This window comes from Dipodomys spectabilis, unplaced genomic scaffold, assembly GCF_019054845.1.
Source record: "Dipodomys spectabilis isolate Male_0828 unplaced genomic scaffold, ASM1905484v1 ptg000043l, whole genome shotgun sequence".
Lineage (NCBI taxonomy): Eukaryota > Metazoa > Chordata > Mammalia > Rodentia > Heteromyidae > Dipodomys > Dipodomys spectabilis.
In genome coordinates this window covers 6278857-6300906 of record NW_024870720.1, presented here as the reverse complement: position 1 = coordinate 6300906, position 22050 = coordinate 6278857, and the positions used below count along the sequence as shown (strand labels likewise).

The 22050-nt window shown below is 43.2% G+C and overlaps 1 protein-coding gene across 1 annotated transcript in view; it reads right to left on the bottom strand.

Annotated features, from left to right (window-relative positions):
• Nucleotides 1–19319, bottom strand: part of Pgm2 (phosphoglucomutase 2) — a 28446-nt gene extending 9127 nt beyond the window's left edge. The window contains exons 1-11 of the mRNA XM_042678426.1: nucleotides 19201–19319; nucleotides 15701–15868; nucleotides 13829–13935; nucleotides 10386–10470; nucleotides 7425–7508; nucleotides 7146–7339; nucleotides 3371–3560; nucleotides 1749–1846; nucleotides 926–1106; nucleotides 741–834; nucleotides 236–365 (exon numbers count right to left, since the gene is read on the bottom strand). Coding sequence (XP_042534360.1) covers nucleotides 236–365; nucleotides 741–834; nucleotides 926–1106; nucleotides 1749–1846; nucleotides 3371–3560; nucleotides 7146–7339; nucleotides 7425–7508; nucleotides 10386–10470; nucleotides 13829–13935; nucleotides 15701–15868; nucleotides 19201–19302 — 1433 coding nt within the window. The 5' untranslated portion in view covers nucleotides 19303–19319. The remainder of the gene's footprint in view (nucleotides 1–235; nucleotides 366–740; nucleotides 835–925; nucleotides 1107–1748; nucleotides 1847–3370; nucleotides 3561–7145; nucleotides 7340–7424; nucleotides 7509–10385; nucleotides 10471–13828; nucleotides 13936–15700; nucleotides 15869–19200) is intronic.
• Nucleotides 19320–22050: the final 2731 nt, after the last annotated feature.

The window sequence follows — 22050 nt, the reverse complement described above, 5'->3', positions numbered from 1 at the left end:
GCGCTGTGTTAGCAGAGTTCAGAACTTGCTAAGAAGATTGACCGGATGTCACTGCAACTGCGGAGGGATAAGTAGCAAGTGGTTTAACATCGAAAGGAAAAGGTGACCAAATTTCTCACAAAAAATACTTCACTAATGTACAAACGCTAGAATGGATCTTTGTATCTCATGCCCGAGAAGATAATAAAACATTTAAACATAGCACTTCAGTCAAGCAGAGTCAGTAGAGACTTACTCCACATAGATGGCCTTCAGCTGCTGAGACAGAGACAAATTCTTGGTTGCTAGGAAGCTCGCCAACTCTGCACTTATGACAGCAGCACTGACTCCATCTTTGTCCAGAACGAAAGGGCAGCACATGTACCCTGCAGAGACACAAGTCAGACACATACACACTTAGGAGTGAGTTCCTTAACTACTGTGTCCAGCTTTATAGTACAAGCATCCTGGCTACTGCACATTACAAGTGGAACAGTATGGAGTATATGCACATTTCTCATTACCCCCATAATAGGTTAAGAATTGAACCCAGTAGCCAGGCACCAGTAGCTTACACCTGTAATCGTAGCTGTTCAAGAGACTGAGACCTAGAGGATTGTGGTTTGAAGGAAGCCCAAGTAGAAAAGTCTGTGAGACTCTATCTCCAGTTAACTAAAAAATGCTAGACAGGAGGCATGGTTTAAGTGGCAAATCTCCCACTATTTACATATTTTACATTAGCACTCAGAATTGCTTCTTACCAATAGCTTCTTCAAATGCAAATAAGACAGTCTTTCCCTGGTCTATTAGCTGTTTGGCTCTGTTCCCCATCCACTTAAAGCCAGTTAATGTTTCCTAAAGAGATGATACGAAAGGAAAGGAAATGCTTTAGATCCTCCTCAGAAGAAAAAGATATGGAAATTGTGTGGTCCCATAAACACCTTACCTCAAAGTGGAAGCCCTCCTTTAAGGCAATGGCCCGCAAGATTTTGGAAGACACAGTGCTGGATAACATGTAAGTGTCTTTGAGGGCACTGCGATCTGGGTTCTTTTCTTTCCAACATGTAAAGAGCCACCAGCCCAAGAGGGCCCCCAGCTCATTGCCTGAAAACACTCTCCATTCACCACTGGAAACAAAAAATCATAACAAAACATTCATTTCAGTGAGCTGAAGGAAGGCATAGAAGACAGTGGGATGGAAAAGCCAAGCAACTAGGCTTGCTGCAAGAATTACATAACTGATCAGAAATGTAACTGCCACTTCATACGTACTCCAGGGACTATCATGTATCTGCCAGTATGTTTAGACAAATATCCACTCTTTGAAGATCACATGTAATAAACATGTCAGAGAGACCTGTAATCTTTGGCAATGGCTTTACTTTAACTGACTTCTCTATCCCTTTGTGCAAACTCTAGGGTCCTATTTCTCTCACATTGTGCCAACACCCCACAGGTATTCTTCTGTCTTTCCCTTCTTCCCCTAACTCAAACCCACTGACAAATACAGAACTGCATAGCACCAACCTCAATTTACATTCAACTCAATTATAAAATGGGAGAGGCTCACAAAGTCATTTCAATTGCAATAGGCTGTTTGGTCTACACTATGCATGCCAGTATGTATCCTCCCCATTAAGAACAGCCCCTTACTTTTGTGAGAGAATTTGCAAAATAAGTGGAAAATGTTTCCGCTGAAACTGGGTTCACTCTCCCCAGGAACATGTCATCATTTGTATTTCCCATTATCCAGTCACAAGTAATTTCACCTGTCTTGCTTTTCTGCCACAGCAAGTCGATCTGCATCCGGGTCGTTTGCTAAAACAATGTTGGCTTTGATTTTGTCAGCCAAAGCAAAAGACAAGGTCTGAAAAAGAGGATGAATGTAAGTGATTGCTTAACAATGAGAGAACCAAGTCTTTTCACAGGTTCAGGTCTTTAAGAGTTCATTTATTCCTGGAGCTGGTCTTGCTTCTGCTCTTGACCATCCCAAGGTGGAGGTCAAGATAAGGAGGGCATTCCAGTGTGTGGCTCACACTTGCCCTGCTACGCAACCTACATGTGACAAGGTGCTGAACTGGCTTTCTAGGCATTACTGAGTGGCTATCTCCATAAACCTCCACTGATCCTCACTCAGTATCATCACTACCTGGCCGTAAAAAAATGTTCTATGAACTGGGCACAGTGGCTTACACCTATAATCAGATACATGTAGGGTAGCGATAGGAGGATGACAAAGCCAGCCTGGACAAAAAGGTACCAAGACTCTATCTCAAATAATAAGCTAGGAGTGATGGCTCACACACCTGCAAACCCAGCTATGTAAGAGGCAGAGAAAGAATGATGACAGTCTGACGCTGGCCTTGGGCAAAAGTATGAGACTCCATTTGAAAAATAACTAATTCACCAAATTAGGCGCTACGTGGCTCAAGAGGTAGCATGCATGCCTACCAAGTGTAAGGCACCATGAATTCAAATCTCAGTACTGCCAAAAAAAAACTTATATGTAACATAATTTAAAATAACACTCCTTCATATCACAACCACATGAATTAAAAAATAAAAAGTCACAATATTAAGAAAATTCCATTCTATTTCTGTTATTTTTGACATTCAGGAAATAAGCAAATCACACTTAAATTAAAAATATTATTTAGATTTCCATCCATCAGGATGTTAAGAGGTCTAATTTGAGAAATTAAACTATAAGTCAGGTGCTGGTGGCTGTAATTCTAGCTACTTAGGACCTAAGATCTGGAGGACTGTGGTTGAAGGTTGGACAAGGCAAAAAGTACTCTAGATTCCATCTTCCAAACAGCAAAGGCTGGAGTGTGGCTCAAGCGGTGGAGTGTCAGCCAAGCAAGCTGAGATACTTCAAGGCCCTGAGTTCAAACCCTAATAGCACCAAAAAATAATTAAAATAAGCATCATAAAGTAAGCTTAGCTACTTGGGAGGCTGAGATTTAAAGAATCATGAATGGAGGCCAGCTCAGGCAAGAAAGTTATTGAGACATCTCAACTGAAAACTGGATGTGGTGGGGTGTACCTGTAATCTTAGCCAGAAGAAACTTACAATAGGTAGATTGATGTTTATGTCTATAGTGGGTGGAGAACCCACCATGTCAAAATTAAACAGTTTTTAAAAAAATGGGCTGGAGCCATGGTTCAGTAGTTTAGTGCTTGCCTTGGAAGCATGGAGCCCTGGGGAGGAATTTTTTTTTAAAAACCAAAAAGATGAAATTAATGACTGAAACATGCATATTTCCAATGATGAAATTAATTTCTTCAGTTCAATGAAAACACATAAAAACATACTTGACTGGATGGTAAATTTTTAAATAGGATTTTTGGGGAAAAATCTAGATGTTATTATTTAATAAAAGTAGGTTACCAAGACACCTTTACCCTCTTCGGGGTTGGGGTACTTGACGGTTGGGAACTGGGGATCCGGCTTTCTCTGCTGGGGAACAGCTTCTGGTGGAGCCAGGTCAAAAGCCTTAAATGCTGACTGCACGAAGTCATGTCCCACTCCGTGGACTGACGTGTGCACAAACTTCACTTTGGCTTCCTTGTTCACCTTCCTGGGATAAAATGACAAAACATACAAATATAGCTCTGAAAACAAGTACAAGTATCAAGAAGTCACACTCAAGACTGAAATATCCAAGTCATAAGAGTGTATAAGGGGCCAGGCGCTGGTGGCTCATGCCTGTAATCCTAGCTACTAAGGAGGCTGAGATCTGAGAACCATGATTTGAGGCTAGTCCAGGCAAAAAAATCCATGAAACTCTTACATCTAATTAAACCACACAAAAGCCTGAACTAGAGGTATGATTCATGTGGTAGAGCACCAGTCTTGAGTGGAAAAAGCCAAGCAAAAACCCTGAGTTCAAGACCCAGTACCAGCACCCAAGGCAGGTGGGGGGAAGAACAGAACATCTACTCTCTCTAAAAATAGAGTGAACTTCCTCCAGTGTGTACAGTTTTAGATTTTACTCTGCAATTATTTCTGACAAGTCCAATGACTTTCAGATTGAATGATACAGAAGAGCTGGTTTTTCCCAGAGCGGGTGCTAAGAACCTCAGCTCAGGTTCCATGAAGAAACATGCATCTGCTCATATGGGTGTTGTCCATGGCAGTGTCCGAGATGGGCTCCAGGACTCCATGTATTCTTTGGTAGACTCAAAATGATTTTCAAATATGCCTTTCATGAATTATCACATATATGGATATATGAAAAATATAAGGTGTTCTTTGCTAAGTAACAGTGCTGTTTGGTAAAGTATCATGAGCCAGGGATTCAATATCATAAAATAACAACAAAATAAAAATGAACAGAAGATTCAGAAAAATGATTGTAAGATTTTTAGAAACTTCTATAGCTTGCATCTCTAGAAGATCAAGTTATTATCAGTTTCTTTCATGGAAATGAAATAAATGAACAAGGTTCATTTTCTCTCAGACAACAATGGTTTAAAATAAACACATACTTAAATATAATATGCTTCCAGGAGGACAAAGCTGATATACAACATCTTTTGGATATTAAAACACAGTAGAAAGTTACAATCTTTGGAGGTTTGAGCATTAGATAGAAAAATGGCAAATTAAGCTGCACATAGAAGTACAGCCTGGGCTACATAATAAGGCCCTTCTCAAACAATAAAGGTAGATTAAATTGGCACAAGTGGCAGGAGTGTTCTGTGGTTAGTATACTCTGGCTAGACTCTGCATTTAAATCCTAGAGTTCTGCCACTTCTAATACATATATATGTATTATGCTATTTTACATAATTATATATTATATATATATTACATAGCTTAGATAATATTATATCTATATCTATATATGTTATTGACCTATGAGCCAATTCATAGTATTGGTATAACTACAACCTTCCAGAAAAAAAAAAACACAAAAGCTACTATCCTGTTTTATAGCCCCATACAAAATTTAAAAAAAAAATCACTAATAACAAAATCATCTATATCAGAAAATGTAAGTATAAAAGTTCTAGAAAAAAACATTTCTGGGGCTGGGAAGGTGGCTCAGTGGTAGAGTTGTGCCTTGCATGCCTGAGGCCCTGCGTTCGATTCCTCAGCACCACATAAGCAAAAAGAAAAATGCCGGAAGTGGTGCTGTGGCTCAAGTGGTAGAGCGCTAGCCTTGAGCTGAAGAGCTGAGGGACAGTGCCCAGGCCCAGAGTTTAGGCCCCACAACCAGACTCCCCAAAAAAAATTAAAAAAAAAAATTTCCTGCCAGGTGCCAGTGGCTCACACCTGTAATCCTAGCTACTTAGGAGCTAAGATCTGAGGATTGTGGTTCAAAGCCACACTAAGCAGAAAAGTCTGTGAGACTCTTATCTCCAATTAACCACCAGAAAACTGGAAGTGGTGCTGTGGCTCAAAGTGGTAGAGAGATAGCCTTAAGCAAAAAGAGCTTAGGGGCAGCATCAAGGCTCTGAGCTCAAGCCCCTCAATTGACAAAAACAAAACAACTTCCTTAGGTGTAGAGTAAGTCTTTAACTCAGAAACCATACATAAAAAAAACCTTAAAATATTGGCAATTTCTTTTTCTTCTTGTTCTAGTACTGGGGCTTGAACTCAGGGCCTTGGCACTGTCCCTGAGCCTTTATGCTTAAGGCTGGTACTCTACCACTTGAGCCACAGCTCCCCTTCTGACTTTTTGGTTAATTGGCAATATACCCTCATAGACTTTCCTGCCCAGGCTGGCTTTGAATCTCAATCCTCAGATCTCAGCCACCTATGTAGCTAGGATTACAGCCATGAGCCATCGCAGCCTGGCCAATATTAGCAAAAATAGTTAAAAGTGCAACAAAACACTTCAACTTAAAAAAAAAAAAAATCAAAGGAACAACAAGAGGAAAGACAGTATTTTAAATAGATAAGACTAGCTTTCTATCTAAGTGGAAGTTTTCCAAATACAAGAACTAAACACATAGAAAAATATATGTTAAGAAATGAAAAAAAGAAGTTTATTCCTAATGATAAGAATGCAAACCTACATAGCTGTTATTGTCACCTAGCCAATCCAGAAAAAGGGAGGACTTTGGTCCTGGGGAGGATTGTGGAGTGCCATCCCATCATGCACTGCTTGTGAGAGCATCAACTGCTATAGTATTTTGGAGGGTGGTGGTAACTACGCCAACTTTGTAAATGCTTGCAGGACTCCTTTCTGTTTTATTATTATTGTGGTGCAGAAGCTGGTACGCAGGATCTTATGCATGCTAGACAAGTGGCTCTAGCACTGAGTTATACCTCTAGCTCTAATGCATATATAATTCTGATGTCAGAAAGCACTTTTATGCACACACACCCACACACACACCCACACACAGAACTATGAGCAGGACGTTGGCTCCATTTCTCCTTGCAGTAACAAAAAATTCTTTATCAGAGGTGCACAGGCAAAGTTCCCATGAGTGTTTTGTTTGGATTATGCATAGTGAAAAACATGGCCCCCACATTTATAAATTAGGGGGTTTCCCTTTGGAAGGAAAAAAGATCCATTTCAATACCTTTTGGTAAATTTTGTTTGTTTGATTTTTGTTTTGGGCTAGTATTGAGCATGAACTTGGGAACTCATGCTTTCCCTTGGCTAGTACTCTACCACTTAAGCCACAGCTCCACTTCCAGGTTTTTTTAAAGGTTAATTGGAGATAAAAGTCTCCTGGTCTTTCCTTCCAGGGCTGGCTTTGAACCTGGATCCTCAGATCTCTGCCTCCTGATTAGGTAAAAAATTTTAACTATACATTTATATACATATTTATGTTGACATAGACACACATGCACAGCCACATACATAAGTGTATGAGTCTATAACAGATCAGCAAATAATAGCCCATGGGCTTGCCGTCTGCTTTTGTATATGAAGCTACATTTTCATTACTTCCCTGACAGGTTGCTACAACAAAACTGGCTAGTGGAGAAAGGCCCCACAGAACTGGCTTATTTACTACCTCTCTGTTTAAGAAAAGTTGATCAGTCCCAACCCTGAGTCCCTGTAACAAATCATTCTAGTGTATGTATCACCTTTAAAAAAAAAAACAAAAAAACAAAGTTCAACAGATACTGATAGAACTTGGTTTTGGCTGAATCACATTAACTGAACTCCCTTAAGGTCAGTGCTGAACAATTCAGTTACCTGTGAAAACAGTATTTTTTAAGGTCTTCGAAGTAGTCGTTATTGATGGACGTGCTGGGGTTGTGAAGCAGGGGGCTGCCATCAAGAACAGAATCATCCCAAGCCTGAGGCCAGGGCTCTAAATTTTCTTCAATAGCTTGAGAAATCCCTTTATCGTGTGGAGAGATGATCTGGGCTCCATTGTCCCAGTAGACCTAGGGAAACCAAGACTGCATTCAGGAGGTCCAGGGCAGAAATGGGCTTTCCATAGAAGGACCATGAGTGGAGATAGGGAAATACCTTGTAACCATTGTCTTCCTTTGGATTGTGGGAGGCAGTGATCATGATCCCAGCACAAAGTTTCAAATGTGACACAGTATAGGGCTGAAACAGAGCAACAGAGAATTTTTTTGAACAAAAGACTAGATCTACTTGAAATGTCTATTGTACACTGTGTTCATGCCTGCTGGTTTTTCTTTCCACAAACACAATGTGTATCACAAAGTGCCATTTGGGATTTTTGAGCCACATCTAAGCAGTACATAGGAGTCTCCCCTTTATCTCCACTGTGGCTATATGTCACTTCAGTGACCAATACTTATCTTAACTCTTTCAAAAGAGAGAGAGGAGAGAGAGGAGACAGACCACCTTCTTATAGAATGTTGTCAGAATCATTCTGTTTATTATTAGCTATCGTTGTTAATAATTTATTTTGCCTGGTTTACAAAATGTACTTTCTCATATGTCTGTATGCATAGGTCTGTATGTACAGGATACACAGGGGTCCATATTCTCTGTATTTTCAGGCATCCATTGGTTTTCAAACACACCTTTCTCTGCTCCCTGCCACATACAAGCAAAATCAACTGTATGCTATTGTCCCTGGAATTATCTGACTGTACCAGACCCCAGAACCAGACCTTCCTATTAAGGAAGGTAAGTAGATTCCCAGTTTCCTTCTTCTTCTCTGTCTTCTACTTGGGAGGGCTAGACAGCTCTAACATACAAAAGATGCTCTATGCCTCCATTCTACATTCTTCTAAAGCTCTTGCTCAGGAGAGAAGCTTAAATATTTAGTTTATTCTCCTCTTCTTTATCATTTCCTTCTAAAGAAAAGGCTGAGGAGATGGAGAATACTCACAGGTGGCACATTTATCTCATTCCAGTGTTAAAGATGATTCCCTGAGTTTTGACTAGCTGCCTTCTTTTTCTTTCTTTCTTTCTTTTTTTTTCCTATGTGGGTCCTGGGACTAGAAGTCAGGGCCTGGATGCTGTCCCAGAGCTTATGTGCACAAAGCCAGCACTCTACCACTGAGCCACAGTGCCACTTTCATGGTACTTAATTACAGATAAGACTTTTACTGACTTTCCTATCTGGCCTGGCTTTGAACCTTAATCCATAGATCTCAGCCTCCTGAGCAGCTGGGATTACAGGCATGAGCCATCAATGCCCAGTTTTAGCTGCCATCTTTACAATACTACAGCGGAGGAGAGGATTGGATTATTTCTGAGATTTGTTATATACAGGCAACCTGAAATTGGAACTGTCTGTCTCTTCCACCCTCCCACCAAGAATGGCTGTAGTTCTTGGTCCCCTTGGAACTGATGTCACATCCATCAGGTGTCCTGGTGTCAGGTGTAGAAGCACTACACAGTATAGAAAATGACCAAGAAGCACTCAGTAACTCACACCTGATGCAAAAAGACTTAGTAAAGATGACAACTAGGGCACTAGAGCACATTACGATTTTCCACTAACAATGAATCTTGAACTACTATGACATTCTGTGTCTAGTGGGTTATATGCAACCTTGACCTGACCCTGTCAGTGCACAGGGAGCCAGCACAAATCCAGGGAGGTGACTGTCCTGATGATGTTTCCACTGCCTGCTGTCAGGAACTGCACCCAGATGCTGTGCTCTAAAACATACTCTCAGTTCTCAACATTTCTGTGAAAGCAACAGTGGTCACAACTCTCTGCAGGTGTGTGCTCTCTCTCTCTCTCTCTCTCTCTCTCTCTCTCTGTACTGGCACTAGAGTTTGAACTTAAGGGCTTCATGTTCTTGCTTGGCTTTTGCACTCAAGGTTGGTGCTCCACCACTTGAGCCATACCTCCACTTGGGGCTTTTTATTGGTTAAGTGGAGATGAGACTTGAATCTCTTGCATTTGGGTGCCCAGGCTAGCTGTAAATCACAACCCTCAAATCTTAGCCTCCTGAGTAGCTAGGATTACAAATGTGAGCCACCAGTGCTCAGCTACTATACCTTTCTGTTTGGAGGCTACTTCATTAAGAATCTGAGGCAAGTCTAGGATGAAGCAGGTGCATATAAAGCTGGTACACTGACCTGTCAAATATTCATAAGACAGAATTGGAGATAAATTCAGATTTAGATCCAGGAAGTTTCCTAATTGTGACAGCTGGGAAAAAGAATACTCACCAAATTAGAAAATGAACAAAAAATATTTTTCCAATTCACTAAAAATATCCTTAGAATGCAAATAAAGGAAAATCTGCACTGTTTCCTTTTGTAGTTCTAGAGATGAAATCCAGGTCTTTATTCACCTTACCACTGACCTACAGCCCCAGCCCTGAACCATACCCTTAAAAAAATCAGTTGTGATGAATCAAAAGGTGAATCCCAGAAGTAGTATGTAAGTGGAACACATCTTTGCCTTTCCTGGAAAGAGCTGTCCTTGTGAATGCCAAGGAGCTCTTTGTCAGGGAAATATCTGAATCTCAAAGGTATGTAAGCCTGTAAAATTCAGCCATGTTCCATGTCTGATGCCAGGGCAGGAAGTTAGAATTTGATTATACAGTGGCTCTCACCTGTAATCCTAGCTACTCAGGAGACTTGAGATCTGAGGGTAGAGGTTTGAAGCCAACCCAGGCAGTAAAGTCTGTGAGACTCTTATCTCTGATTAGCCACAAAAAAGCTGCAAGTGGAACTATGGCTCAAATAATGGAGCACCAGCCTTCAGCAAAAAAGCTCTAGGATAGCACCCAGGTCCAGAGTTGAAGGAAGGAAGGAAGGAAGGAACGAACGAACGAACGAACGAACGAACGAACGAACGAACGAAGAGAGGGAAGGAGGGAGGGAGGGAGGGAGGGAGGGAGGGAGGAAGGGAGGCAGAGAGAGAAAGAAAGAAAGAGAAGAAAGAGAAAAAGAAAGAGAGAAAGAAAGAAAGAAGGAACGAAGGAAGGAGAAAGGGAAGGAGAAAGGGAAAGAGGGAACGAGGGAGGGAGGGAAATGATTACTTACCACAAAGGGAGTGGGGGTTATATCAGAAAATAGGTGCACAGGAATCCCCTGGCTGATGAAGGTGGTTGCAGCAAGTCGAGCAAACCTAGAAATGCAGCAACGAGGAAGAAAAGGAGAGTCCTGCTGTCAACCCAGAGTGATGGAAGGAAGCAAGGTGTGCCAAACATGTCTTGATGCTGAAGACAGCGGTCAATCAGGGAAATGTTTCTTATAAATATTTACTCTCACATGGACTATCCAAACTGGAGGAACCTGAGAAGTCACCTGTTACCCCTTTGCTTTTTACAGAAATGGGTCTGAAGGTCAGGCACCAGGCCCTGTATACGGCTGAAGGCCACTTAGCACTGGACCCAAGACTGCACCCAGTTTTCAACTCTCTGATCTCAGTCTACCTTCGTGCCTCTCACCTGAGCATCTGAGGTGACGATAGGCTCAGCTATCACACTGGAAGGAGAGGGAAGTGCTCCTGGAAGTGAATTTGGGCCACAGATGTTGGTAAATGCTCTACAATGCACAGGGCAATCCCAAACAAGAGATGATCCAGCCAGTGTAAAGTCCCATGTCAATATGCAGACTGAGAAACCCCAGGCTGCTCTATTACTATCAAGGACACTCTATGCAGACCCAAACCTGATTAGGTTCTATTAGAAATGCAGCAGGAATTAACATACACATGCACATCTCTGCACATATTGGTCCCATCAGTTCTCAAAAAGGCATGTGTTCAATCTTTGACATTTTTGTCAGCTTCCACAGCAACTAGCATAGGGCAACATGACGAACATGGTATATAGTTTTTATTTGTGGTTAGATTAAAATACCATATGCAAGTAAACAATTTGCTTCCAAGATTAAACCACTAGTCATTTTCTCCCCAAATTTCCTGAGCACTAGAGATGGCAGGGACACAGGTAGGAATCTCAGCACTTCAACAACTCAAATGAAAAACTTTCCAATATCAGTGCCAAAATGATTTTCATAACAGTTCGGTTTTTTCTTTTTTACATAGTGGAAAGTGATAAAAATATAAACAATTCAGCAAAATAATTTTAGTGAAAATTGGAATAAAATATTGATCATATCTTTAGGTGTACTTCAAAGGACTTCAAAGTTTTGAATTAAGGACCTGGCACTTGCTAGGAAGATTGACCACTTGATACATGTCCCTAGCTAAAGGGAATATCTTAAAATCAGCAAAGAAGACAATGTGTGTGTGTGTGTGTGTATGTGTCTGTATGTTTGTGTGTGTGCATATATTATAACTATATGTAGGAGACAAAAAAGATTTGTGCACCAAAAATCTTCAGTATGTTTTGTGTATATGATTAATAGTTATTGCTAACATATCCCATCTTGAAATTGGAAGGTTAAAAATGTAATTAGGTAAAATCCTGAGACTGTTCTGATTTCAGCTCTTTAGGAAGATTCTATGTATCCTCATGGATGCTTCATCACAGTTTGATACGTATATTGTGATCTCTAAATGTCTTGCATTTTCTTTGTGACAGAGAACAGCCCTTAGATCCATTCTATCCTCTCCCTTCAGCCTCTGAGACTTGAACCACAAATTTCAATAGAATTAGAAATGCCAATCACTTGAAGCTGATGACATGATCCCAAGGCCAGAGTTCATTTATACTTTAACAGACCACATCCTCCATATCTGGAGGATGAGTGCATCTACCAGAAGCAGGACATGCAATCTACAATGGAGAAATCTGGGAAGTGACGCAGGCAGTCAGCCACGTAAATGGACTACGTGTGCTCTGAGCAGAGCATATGACCTGCCCTGGGGCCCAACGTGCTCATGATACAGTTCTCATGGTCTCCTCAATCCACTCTAAATCCACAAAATAATATCCTGCTTTGTGCTACATCCCTGTCTTAAGAATATAGCCCTTGTGACCCTCTCCCCAGAGCTACCGCTTCTCTAAGGAACACACATCCTCATGCCTGCCTGAGTTCAGTCTAGGGACTCATGTCATCTGCTTCTTTTCCCTGCCAACAATCCCTTCCTCACAGCCATGTATTTGTTCCCATGAGTGCTTTTCACATCAAGACTACTGATGGGTCAAGCTAGCACTTTATAAAGTCATCTGGTGCTATAAAATTAATAAGGCTCTCCACTAAGATTAAGTATTCATGTATCTTTTTGATCTAAGAACTAATATTTATATTCTAAGATGAATAAAATACTCATAGAAACCAGGTACCAGTGGCTCACACTTGTAATCCTAGCTACTCAGGAGGCTGAGATCTGAGGGCTGCGGTTCAAAGCTAGCCTGGGTAAGGAAAGTCCGTGAGACTCATCTCCAATTAACCACCAGAAAACTAAAAATGGTGCTGTGGCTCAAATGCTTGCCTTGAGCTGAAGAGCTGAGGGACAGCGCTCAGGCCCAGAGTTCAAGCCCCCTGAGCGACAAAAAAAAACCCAAAAAACAAAAAACCTCACAGAGAAGTATACAAGTGAAAAAGAGGGGTTGTATGAACACAGCAGTTGTCCTAGGGACTGATGCACAATTTGAAAGATATTATAATTTTATAGCACCAGGCGAACCCTGGTGCTGGTCTTGTAATGTTCAAATTGTAGCTCCTCTATTTGAATTGTAATCTCAGAGCAAAAAGATAAAAACATAATCCTTATAGGTGTTTTTGAGGATTAAGTGAATAAACATGTAATTGCCTGGCTTATAATCAGCACTCAAATGATTACTGCTATCATGACTACCACCATCACCACCACCAACATCATTATTATCATCACCATCAGTGGTACTTATCTACAGCTACATAAAAGAATCCTATAGGTTTAGGGATCTTATAAGAATGCATTTTCACTCAAGCACTCAAGAAGAAAGAATGAGCCAAGAGATGGATGTTAATGGCTCATCCTTATAATCCTAGCTACTCAGGAGGCTGCGGATCATAGTTCAAAACCAATATAAGCAGAAAAGTGAAAATCTTATCTCCCATTAACCAGCAAAAAGCTGGAAGTGAAAGTATGGCTTAAATGGTAGAGCATAAGCCTTAAGCTAAAAAGCCAAATAAGAACATGAGGCCCTATAGTCAAGCCCCAATATTAGCACACAAAAAAAGTAAGTAAGGGGAAGAAAAGAGGAGGTCATAAGGGTTATGAATAGTGGGAGGAAATAAAAATAAAACAGGAAGAACAAAGGCAGCCAGTGAGATAGAGAAAACATATTGCCAGTTTAGAAGACATTTTCCTTTAAACAAGTATTACATGCTAGATGCCTAGGTAAGTTTATTTGCTTAACCCAAATCTAAATGAAGAGTATTTAAAAGCTGCAAATGGAACTTGTTTGAAATAGTTAAGCAATGTAGCTAATGATATACTTAAACCCAACTACTGAAGTAGCAATTCCAAAATAAAAGCACCATATAAACTAGTTTTAAAAACTCTGTTTCTGAAAGTGTAGAAGTACCTTTTGCTGCTGCCTCCACTGGGGGGGTGAGCTCGGGCATCAAAGCTGATCACCACACCCCTCTGCTTCAGGTCACCAAACTGTTTTTCCAGGTATCTGCAAAATCCCTAAAAAACCCCGTATGTTTGAATGCATCTTTTATACATGGGATATAGAAAAATAGCCAAAACTTACGTTTTTCTTAACTTTCATGTAGAACATCATAGAAGAGGAGAAAAAAAAAGCCAACCTTTTCAGTGATCAAGAAAACTGAGCAATAATAAAATTTCAGCTTCATTTACTCTCCATCTCTCTGTATCAGGCATCATCCCAGATCAACTTTGCCCAGAAATCCTATTTCACAGATGGCAACACAAAGGCTCAGAGAGCCATACTGACCTCCCCAGTTCAGATCCATGGGGAGCAGAACCTGGTGAAGAGGTTCAGTGATGTAGCTAAAGCAAAAGTTGTGGGGCCAAAATATGGGTCAGTACTCTGCCACCTACTAGCAGGTGACAATTTCTTCCACCTTTGTGTGTGTGTGTGTGTGTGTGTGTGTGTGTGTGTGTGTGTGTGTGTGTGTGTGTGTCATAGGACTTGAACTCAAGGCCTGGATGTTATCCCAGAGAGCTATTTTCACAAGGCCAGCAATCTACCACTGTGAGCTACAGCGCCACATCTGGTTTTCTGGTGGTTAATTGGAGATGAGTCTCATGGACTTTCCTGCCAGGGCTGGCTTTGAACCACAATCCTCAGATCTCAGCCTCCTGAGTAGCTAAGATCACAGGCATGAGCCATCAGTGTCTGGCATTTCTACCTCTCGACGCCTCAGTTTCCTCTTTTGTAAAGCAGAAATAACAACCGTGCCTAGCACATGTGGCTGTCACAAATGGGAATTAGGTGCATGAAAACATGTGAACTACTGAGAACCTTGTGTGTTTTAGAACCATCCTTACCTACTCAGACCACACCAATCTCAAATACCCAGGAGAAGAAAGCAGTGAGCTTGGAATCCAATTTTAATTGTTGAACATTATGACAGAACAAAGAGATAGAGCAACAGTTATGTTTCATTAACATGGACTGCATTTTTGCTAAAGAAAAGTCTTGCATAAACTGAAGCAGAGCTTCTATTTGGGGGGGGGGGGAGGGGGATAATTCACAGCCTTGTTACAAGAGCTGTGACAATTCAGCATGCTTTTCCTTTTTCCATGGCCAACATATTGAACTGGGCACCTCCTCTGAAGCTATTCCAAGGAAATAAAGACATGTGGGTATTGTGGTGGGATGTGTGCTAGGCCACAGCTCCACTTCTAGCATTTTGCTGTTACCTGGAGATTAGAGTCTCAAGCACTTTTCTGCCTTGAGATTTTTTCAGAGCTGCGTCTCAAGTGGTAGACTTGACAAGGAGGTATCTATATTCCTTCTCCTTGCATATAAGCCAGATTTACTGCCTCACTTTTAACAGACAGAACATAGTGTAACTGAGTTCCTTTGTGTGGCTTCCTCCTGCCACATTCATATCCTCCTTTTTCTCCTCCTCCTCATCATCTTAATCAGTGAGTTTGTACTGAAATAAAATCTCCAGGAGGAAATACGTCTATTTTAGTCATTGATATATCTCAATGTCTGGTATATAGTAGATACTTAATACATTTGTTAAATAGATGGATAGATGAATGGATGGATAGGTGAGTAGCCAGATGTGCAGGGCCATAGAGAGATGGAACACTTATGTTTTGAAATACACTAACTCAACTAACTGAACAAGCCTTAGTTTATGGAGTAAATGGTGGTGCCTCCTATCTCTCCAACTCCAAAGACAATCTAGAATGAAACATTGTCAAATATGAAAAGCGCAGTAGGGTAAGTAGGATGATAAAAGCACAGTACCTGTGTAGTCTGGATGATGGTCAAGTCATTCATACAAGAAATGCCAGCTCCCATAGGAGCTCGGAGGCCTGCTGTCCCAAATTCCATCCGAGCCCCAAAACATTTCTGTAGTTCTTCTTTATTACCTTCTGCAATTAGTTGTTTTACTGTCTCCAAAGTTAAAGGATTCTGCAAAACAGAGATGCACATATATGCCAGACAGGGCATAAGGTGACTAAGAGAAAGAAAAAAAAAAATCAATGTAAAAGATATTCCAGAGGGCTGGGAAGGTGGCTCAGTGGTAGCGCGCTTGCCTCACATGCATGAGGCCCTGGGTTTGATTCCTCAGCACCACACAGGCAGAAAAAAAAAAAGCCGGAATTGGCACTGTGGCCCAAGTGGTAGAGCACTAGACTTGAGCTGAAGAGCTGAAGGACAGCACCCAGACCCAGAATTCAGGCCCCACAACCAACCAAAAATAAATAAATTCCACAATTTTAACTTCTTCTAGGGAAAAATAGCACTGCAATTTTCTTATGTATTTAAAATCTAAGCTAAGGGTGAGTTTGATGTTACAATGTATTATTTTCTTTTGGGCCAAAGCAAGAAGTTCTGGAGAAACAGAATGAGATTTTTTAGGGCCAGGATTGAACAACCAGAATAGGACTCCAGACATGTCCCTTACTAAATCTTTGCATCTGGCCAGGCTAATTGGCTCCTTGATTTATACCTTCCCCAGCTATAAAACAGAAATGATCTAGACCCTCTCTAACACTGGTTTTAAAGGCTTAAGTTACATAAATGTGAAGGATCTTTCTTTGCCTTCTAGGCACTTGATAGTATTTAAAAGTTCTTCCCTATGGTCTTTGAAGTTTTCCCAAGTGTTACTTTTTGTAGTAAAAGCTTTACAAGTTCCATGAGGTGTTCACATACCTGGTCAAGTCTGAACCTTTCAAAGACGCCAAAGAAGCAGGTATGTAATGGATGGATAATTTTGTATTGTTCGTCTACACTACCAAAATTGAGTGACTTGCTTGAGGTGTACCTTACTTGACTAGTACCTTACTTCAAACAGACACTAACATGGAATCATTTAAGTTCATTATATGCATAGCCCTATTTTCTTGTGGCAGTTGTGGGAAATACTAAGATTAGAGAAAATAATGATGATCACACAAATTCCAAGTGCTCCAAGTACAATGTTAAAATAGGAGTTCTGGGGTAATAAAATAAGTACTTTGCTTCAGTATTATCAGAGTTATCATCTACTTAGACGAACACTCATAAAAGACATGCCACATCATTCAACTTGAAATGCTACTGCAATAAAACTTTAATTTGCTGGAATTAAGCCCACATTTCCAGATTATTCCAGACTCAATACAAATCAAGTATAAGCCTACTTTTTCTAAATTAAAAGCAATAGATAATAATCACAGCAGAGACTTATCCATCAAAGTGCCTGGTGCCCCCTCCCCGCCCAAGAAAGGGCTCAGATCTACTTTATGAAAGAGGCTCAATAAGTATCTTCTGAGTGCAAGAGAAAACTGACTTCATGGACACACCCAAAATCCAGTGCTCCCAGTTCACACAGGGTGGAATTGGGAAATGCTAATTGGCCTTCATTATCTAGAAAAGACTCAGTGGACTGAGAGAAACAAAGTGGATAGATAAGGAGTAGAAGGCAGTGGGAATGAGGATCATTTGGGAGTGCTGGCATGTCTCAGACTTGGAAGGAAGGACACCAGAAGTTGCCACACTTTTAGCAGGGAGTTCCACTCCACTCCTTCCCAGAGAGCTATCTGTCTCAAGCCAAAGAAACTGAGAGGAAAGAATACTGAGAGAGAAACATTCAAAAATAAAGAAGAACATCATCTCTTCACAGCTAACCAAGGAGGTATCATTGCTACTCAATCCCATGTTTATTTGTGTGTGTGTGTGTGTGTGTGTGCGTGTGTGTGTGTGTGTGTGTATTAGAGTTTCTTGGGTTTGTCTGTTGAGGCTGGCTTCGAAGTTTGATCCTCAGATCTTAGCCTCCTGAGTAGCTAGTATCACAGGCATAAACCACGGGCACTGGGTTTATTCTTTTTTTCTTCAAAGGGAAAGTTTTGTGGAGCAATGTGTTATTAACCCTGACTTTAAGAGACTTCTACATACTGAAAGTTACTAGTTTGTCACAAATGGAAACTTTTCCTTCCTCCTAGAATTTATCAGGAAATGAAATTTTTGTTCAAGCCGGTTGGCAATGGTGTTCCGGAAATGGGATTTGTTGACATTTCATTTTCCACGTCAGAGAATGTGAGGAAAAACAAAGATACCCCTGGCTGGTGGGTTCTCGATCTCCTTCACTCATTCAACAATATTAAAGCAAACAAACTAAACCAACTTACTGTGTGTAGGGCACTGTATACCATGGGACTTAGCTAGCGCAGACAGCACTGGCTACACAAAATGAAAGTGAGGGGCCTGGTTCAACAAGCAAGAACTGGAGGATACAGGGAGGGGGGAAGCATGGAACCGGGAACAGGCCCTTTTCTGAGCCTGGTTCACCTGACAGGTCTCACTACCCGGCTCTGGTTACAGACATCAAACAAACCAACCTACAAGTGTGCTGGGTGCTCTCCTCGGGCAGGACAAGCAACGAGGAGGTTCAGGGGGGGTTAATGAGCCAGGGAAGGCTTTCTGTATCGGGTCCAAGCAAGAATGACAGAAAGCGCGAGAAACAAAATCAGAAGGGGGGTGAGCACCGTTCTGGGGGAATCGTTAAGAAAGGAGAGGCTAGGGGTTCGGAGACACAGGAAGTCGGGCCCAGCCGGACTCTGCTCCAGGGTGGAAGGGAGGGAGGGAACGGGGAAAGGTGACACGTGTCCTAAAAGGTGGCCTCGTCCCCTGCCCGGGGCACTCGCGCGCCAGGTCCACCTGGAGGAGCCCTGTGGGCAAAGCAGCCCAGGGAGGAGCTGGGAGGGAGCCCGGCCCGGCAAGTCCCGGGGACCCGAGACGAGGCGGCACCGTGCGCCTCCGGATGCGGCGGCACCCCGCGCCCCGGGGCCCCGACCTGCCGTCCCCGCCCGCCGGCGCACGGCGGGCTGCCGGACGACCTTCGCAGGCCCCACTCGGAATGCTGTCACCAGCCACGCGGGCGGGGGGGGGGGGGGGAGGCAGCCGCCGCGTCCCCCGGCTCGAACGGAGAAAGGAAGCTCGGGCCCCGCGCTCGCCACAGGAAGCGCCGCGGCGCCCGGGGAGGGCAGCCCGGGAAGCGGGAGGGGGCGCCGGGGAGGGCAGCCCGGGAAGCGGGAGGGGGCGCCGGGGAGGGCAGCCCGGGAAGCGGGAGGGGGCGCCGGGGAGGGCAGCCCGGGAAGCGGGAGGGGGCGCCGGGGAGGGCAGCCCGGGAAGCTGGAGGGGACGCCGGGGGGCCGGGAGGGGTTCGGGGAGGGCCGGGGAGCGCGCCCGGGGAGGGCTGGAGAGGGGAGCTGGGGGCAGCTGCGTCCTCGGCGCGCTCCCAGCCCGCGGTCGCCCCTCACCTGGTCCCAGCGCAGCCACTGCGCCGTCTCCCTGTCCAGCCGGGCGTCCATGCCGGGGCCGGAGCCTCCCGGGGCGGGGGTCGCCGCAGCCTCCGCTGCCATCCTGTAGCTGCCGCTGCCAAGGCCAGGATGCCGGGCGCTCGCCCTTCCGGAGGGGCGGGGGCGGGAGGCGGAGGAAGACGGGGAGGGGCGTGGCGAGGGCGGAGGGGCGTGGCGAGGGCGGAGGGGCGTGGCGAGGCGGAGGGGCGTGGCGAGGCGGCGGGGCGTGGCGAGGGGTGAGGGGCGTGGCGAGGGCGGCGGGGCGTGGCGAGGGCGGCGGGGCGTGGCGAGGGCGGCGGGGACACCGCCTGCTCTGGCAGGCCTCTCCCACTCGGGTGGCACCGGGGCACGGAGAACGTCTTCGCCGTCACCTCCCAGGTCCCAGGATTTCCCACTGGAGCAACAGCTCTTCATAGGCTTCCCACAGCAGGCCCGCGCGCTGCGCGGAGCTCCCAGGATGTGTACACCGAGCGGTTAAAAATCCAGAGGGTTAAGAACGACAGAGGGGGAAACACATCTTTAAAAGGAAGAATCCAGGGTCAGGATTAAGATAAGTAGTTGGGTGGAAGTGAATGGGCCAGTGCATTTCAGAGGTAGCAGGTAGCGCTAAGGAGCCCAGGGGAGGAATTCGGTCCTCAGGGCTGAGCCCACTGGATTTCCACGCAGAAAAAAGAAAGGAAAAAGAAACTCCATCCCTGCCTCACATCGCACACTGAATGACTTCTAGGCCAGCTGTGTCCATCTGTGCACCCGAGGGCGCAAAAACACGCGCTTGTTTAGGGAAGCATTATTTATAAAAAGCCCCCGACTCAACGCAGCCCAAATGACTCTCAACAAGAGCATGGATAGGTAGGTGTGTTCACACCGAGTCATTTAAATTATGGTATAGCCACACAGTGACGCAAATGAACCACGGCTACATACAGTGTCATGGATGAATCTTGCATGTGTTAGTGGACTGAAAGAACACACACACACGCCAAAAATAATAATAATAACTGGATGGTTCAATCCTCTAATCCACTAAGCCCATCTCTACACACGTCCATAGAAGAAAGCTTCGTGGACTCTGATAGTTTGTTTCCTAGGGGAGTAGTAACTGGAAATTAAAAATTAAGTATGAATCATTTCCCATGGATAATGTGGGGTGATACTTGGAATAACTTGATGTGTATGCTCTTCTGCTGCCAGGGAACTTACTCACATGGATGTTCTAGTTTCCTTGGAAATTCCCCAACTTTTCCAACCTCCTGGACATCAATTCATCAGTCCCTTTATGTTCAGCCCAGGAGTAGTTCCTCTACAGCTTTTAATGACAATAAGTCAAATATTTACTAAAATTGATTGAGGAGGGGAGGGAAAGTGAGAGAAAATGAGGGAGGGGGTAACTGTTCGGTAATGTTACAGTTATGTTATATAACATCACCCTTCCAATCAAATAAAATTGAAAAAATTAGGAAACAAAAACAAAAATAAAATTGATCCATGGTAATGATCAGGGCACTCCCCATTGGCTGACACATCTCCAAACTTGCTTCATCTACTCATTTCTCATCCTGAATAACTTTGTGAGAAGGCTCCAGACATGATATATTATTATTCTGTCTGCAGATATTTTGTCATGAAATGCAAAGTCTTTGAAAATACCCACCAATCATCTCACTTAAACCTTATAAAATTAAAGCTAATCATTATTATTATAAAATATCCACTTCATTCAAATTTCTAAATATCTATTGAGTATTAAGTTATTTAAAAGTACAGTTTTCTTGATCAGGAGCCACAGAATCTTCCTACTGGCTGATAAGTATTTGGGGACCTCTTTTTTGTTTAACCATTTTAACTTATTATTGAAGATACTGGGTCACTTTCCTCTAGGCTGGTTTTTTGCTGGTTATATCTGTGGTATCCTTCAGCCTGTCTTTCTTCCTCCTATATTTCCTGTATCTTCATTGCATTACAGATTTCTCTTTATGGTCTCTCCTCTATTGGAGGAAAGGAATTCGGTCTTCTTTATTTCTACGTACAGAGAGCTAAACACTCTAGATGCCCAATAAATGGCTGAAAGAAAAAGGAACAGGTGGCCCTTGGTTCTTTTCTCACATAGGAACAGTGGAGACGCCAGAGTTATTTGCCTGGGTCTGGATCTTGATTCTAACGTTTTCATAGGAGACTCTAGGAAACTCATTTAATCTCTGTGGTTAGGAAACTCTTTTAGCCTCTGTGGTTAGGAAGTTCCTTTAATCTCTGTGGGCTTCCATTTCCTTATTTCTAGAATGGAGGTAATAATTGCATCCACCTCTTAGAGGGCAATGTGGGGCTTGTATGAGGAATGCAAAGTGTTTAGTGTAGTCTCTGGCAGAATAAGTGCTCCACAAACGTAAGCTGTTGTTAGGAAAGGCTTACGGGCTTGACATTCCATATTAGTCAGGATACACTAAGTCAAGCTAAAGCCATACATTTCATCATTGAGTTTCAAAACCTTGTGGATAAAAGATGTGCTTCTTTTTCATGTTTCCTGACCAGGTGAGTGAGAGGGTGCTGTGCCCCACACTCTCACCCCAAGATCAGAAGGCCTCCATCTTGTGGCTTCTCCCCCTCAGCAGCCTCTGCTATACCATTTGCAATCCTTCCTTGGTTTCGAGATGTACTTGGATTAATTTTATACCTTACATAGGCTTCAAAATCTGACTTCAAAATGTGTCCCCTGACCTGACTGCTTGCCAATTGTCTCCATCCCTCCCTATAATCAGCTCTGCTGGTGTCTGGGCTGAGCCTTGGATATGTGAAGCAAGTGCTGGTCCAAGGTCT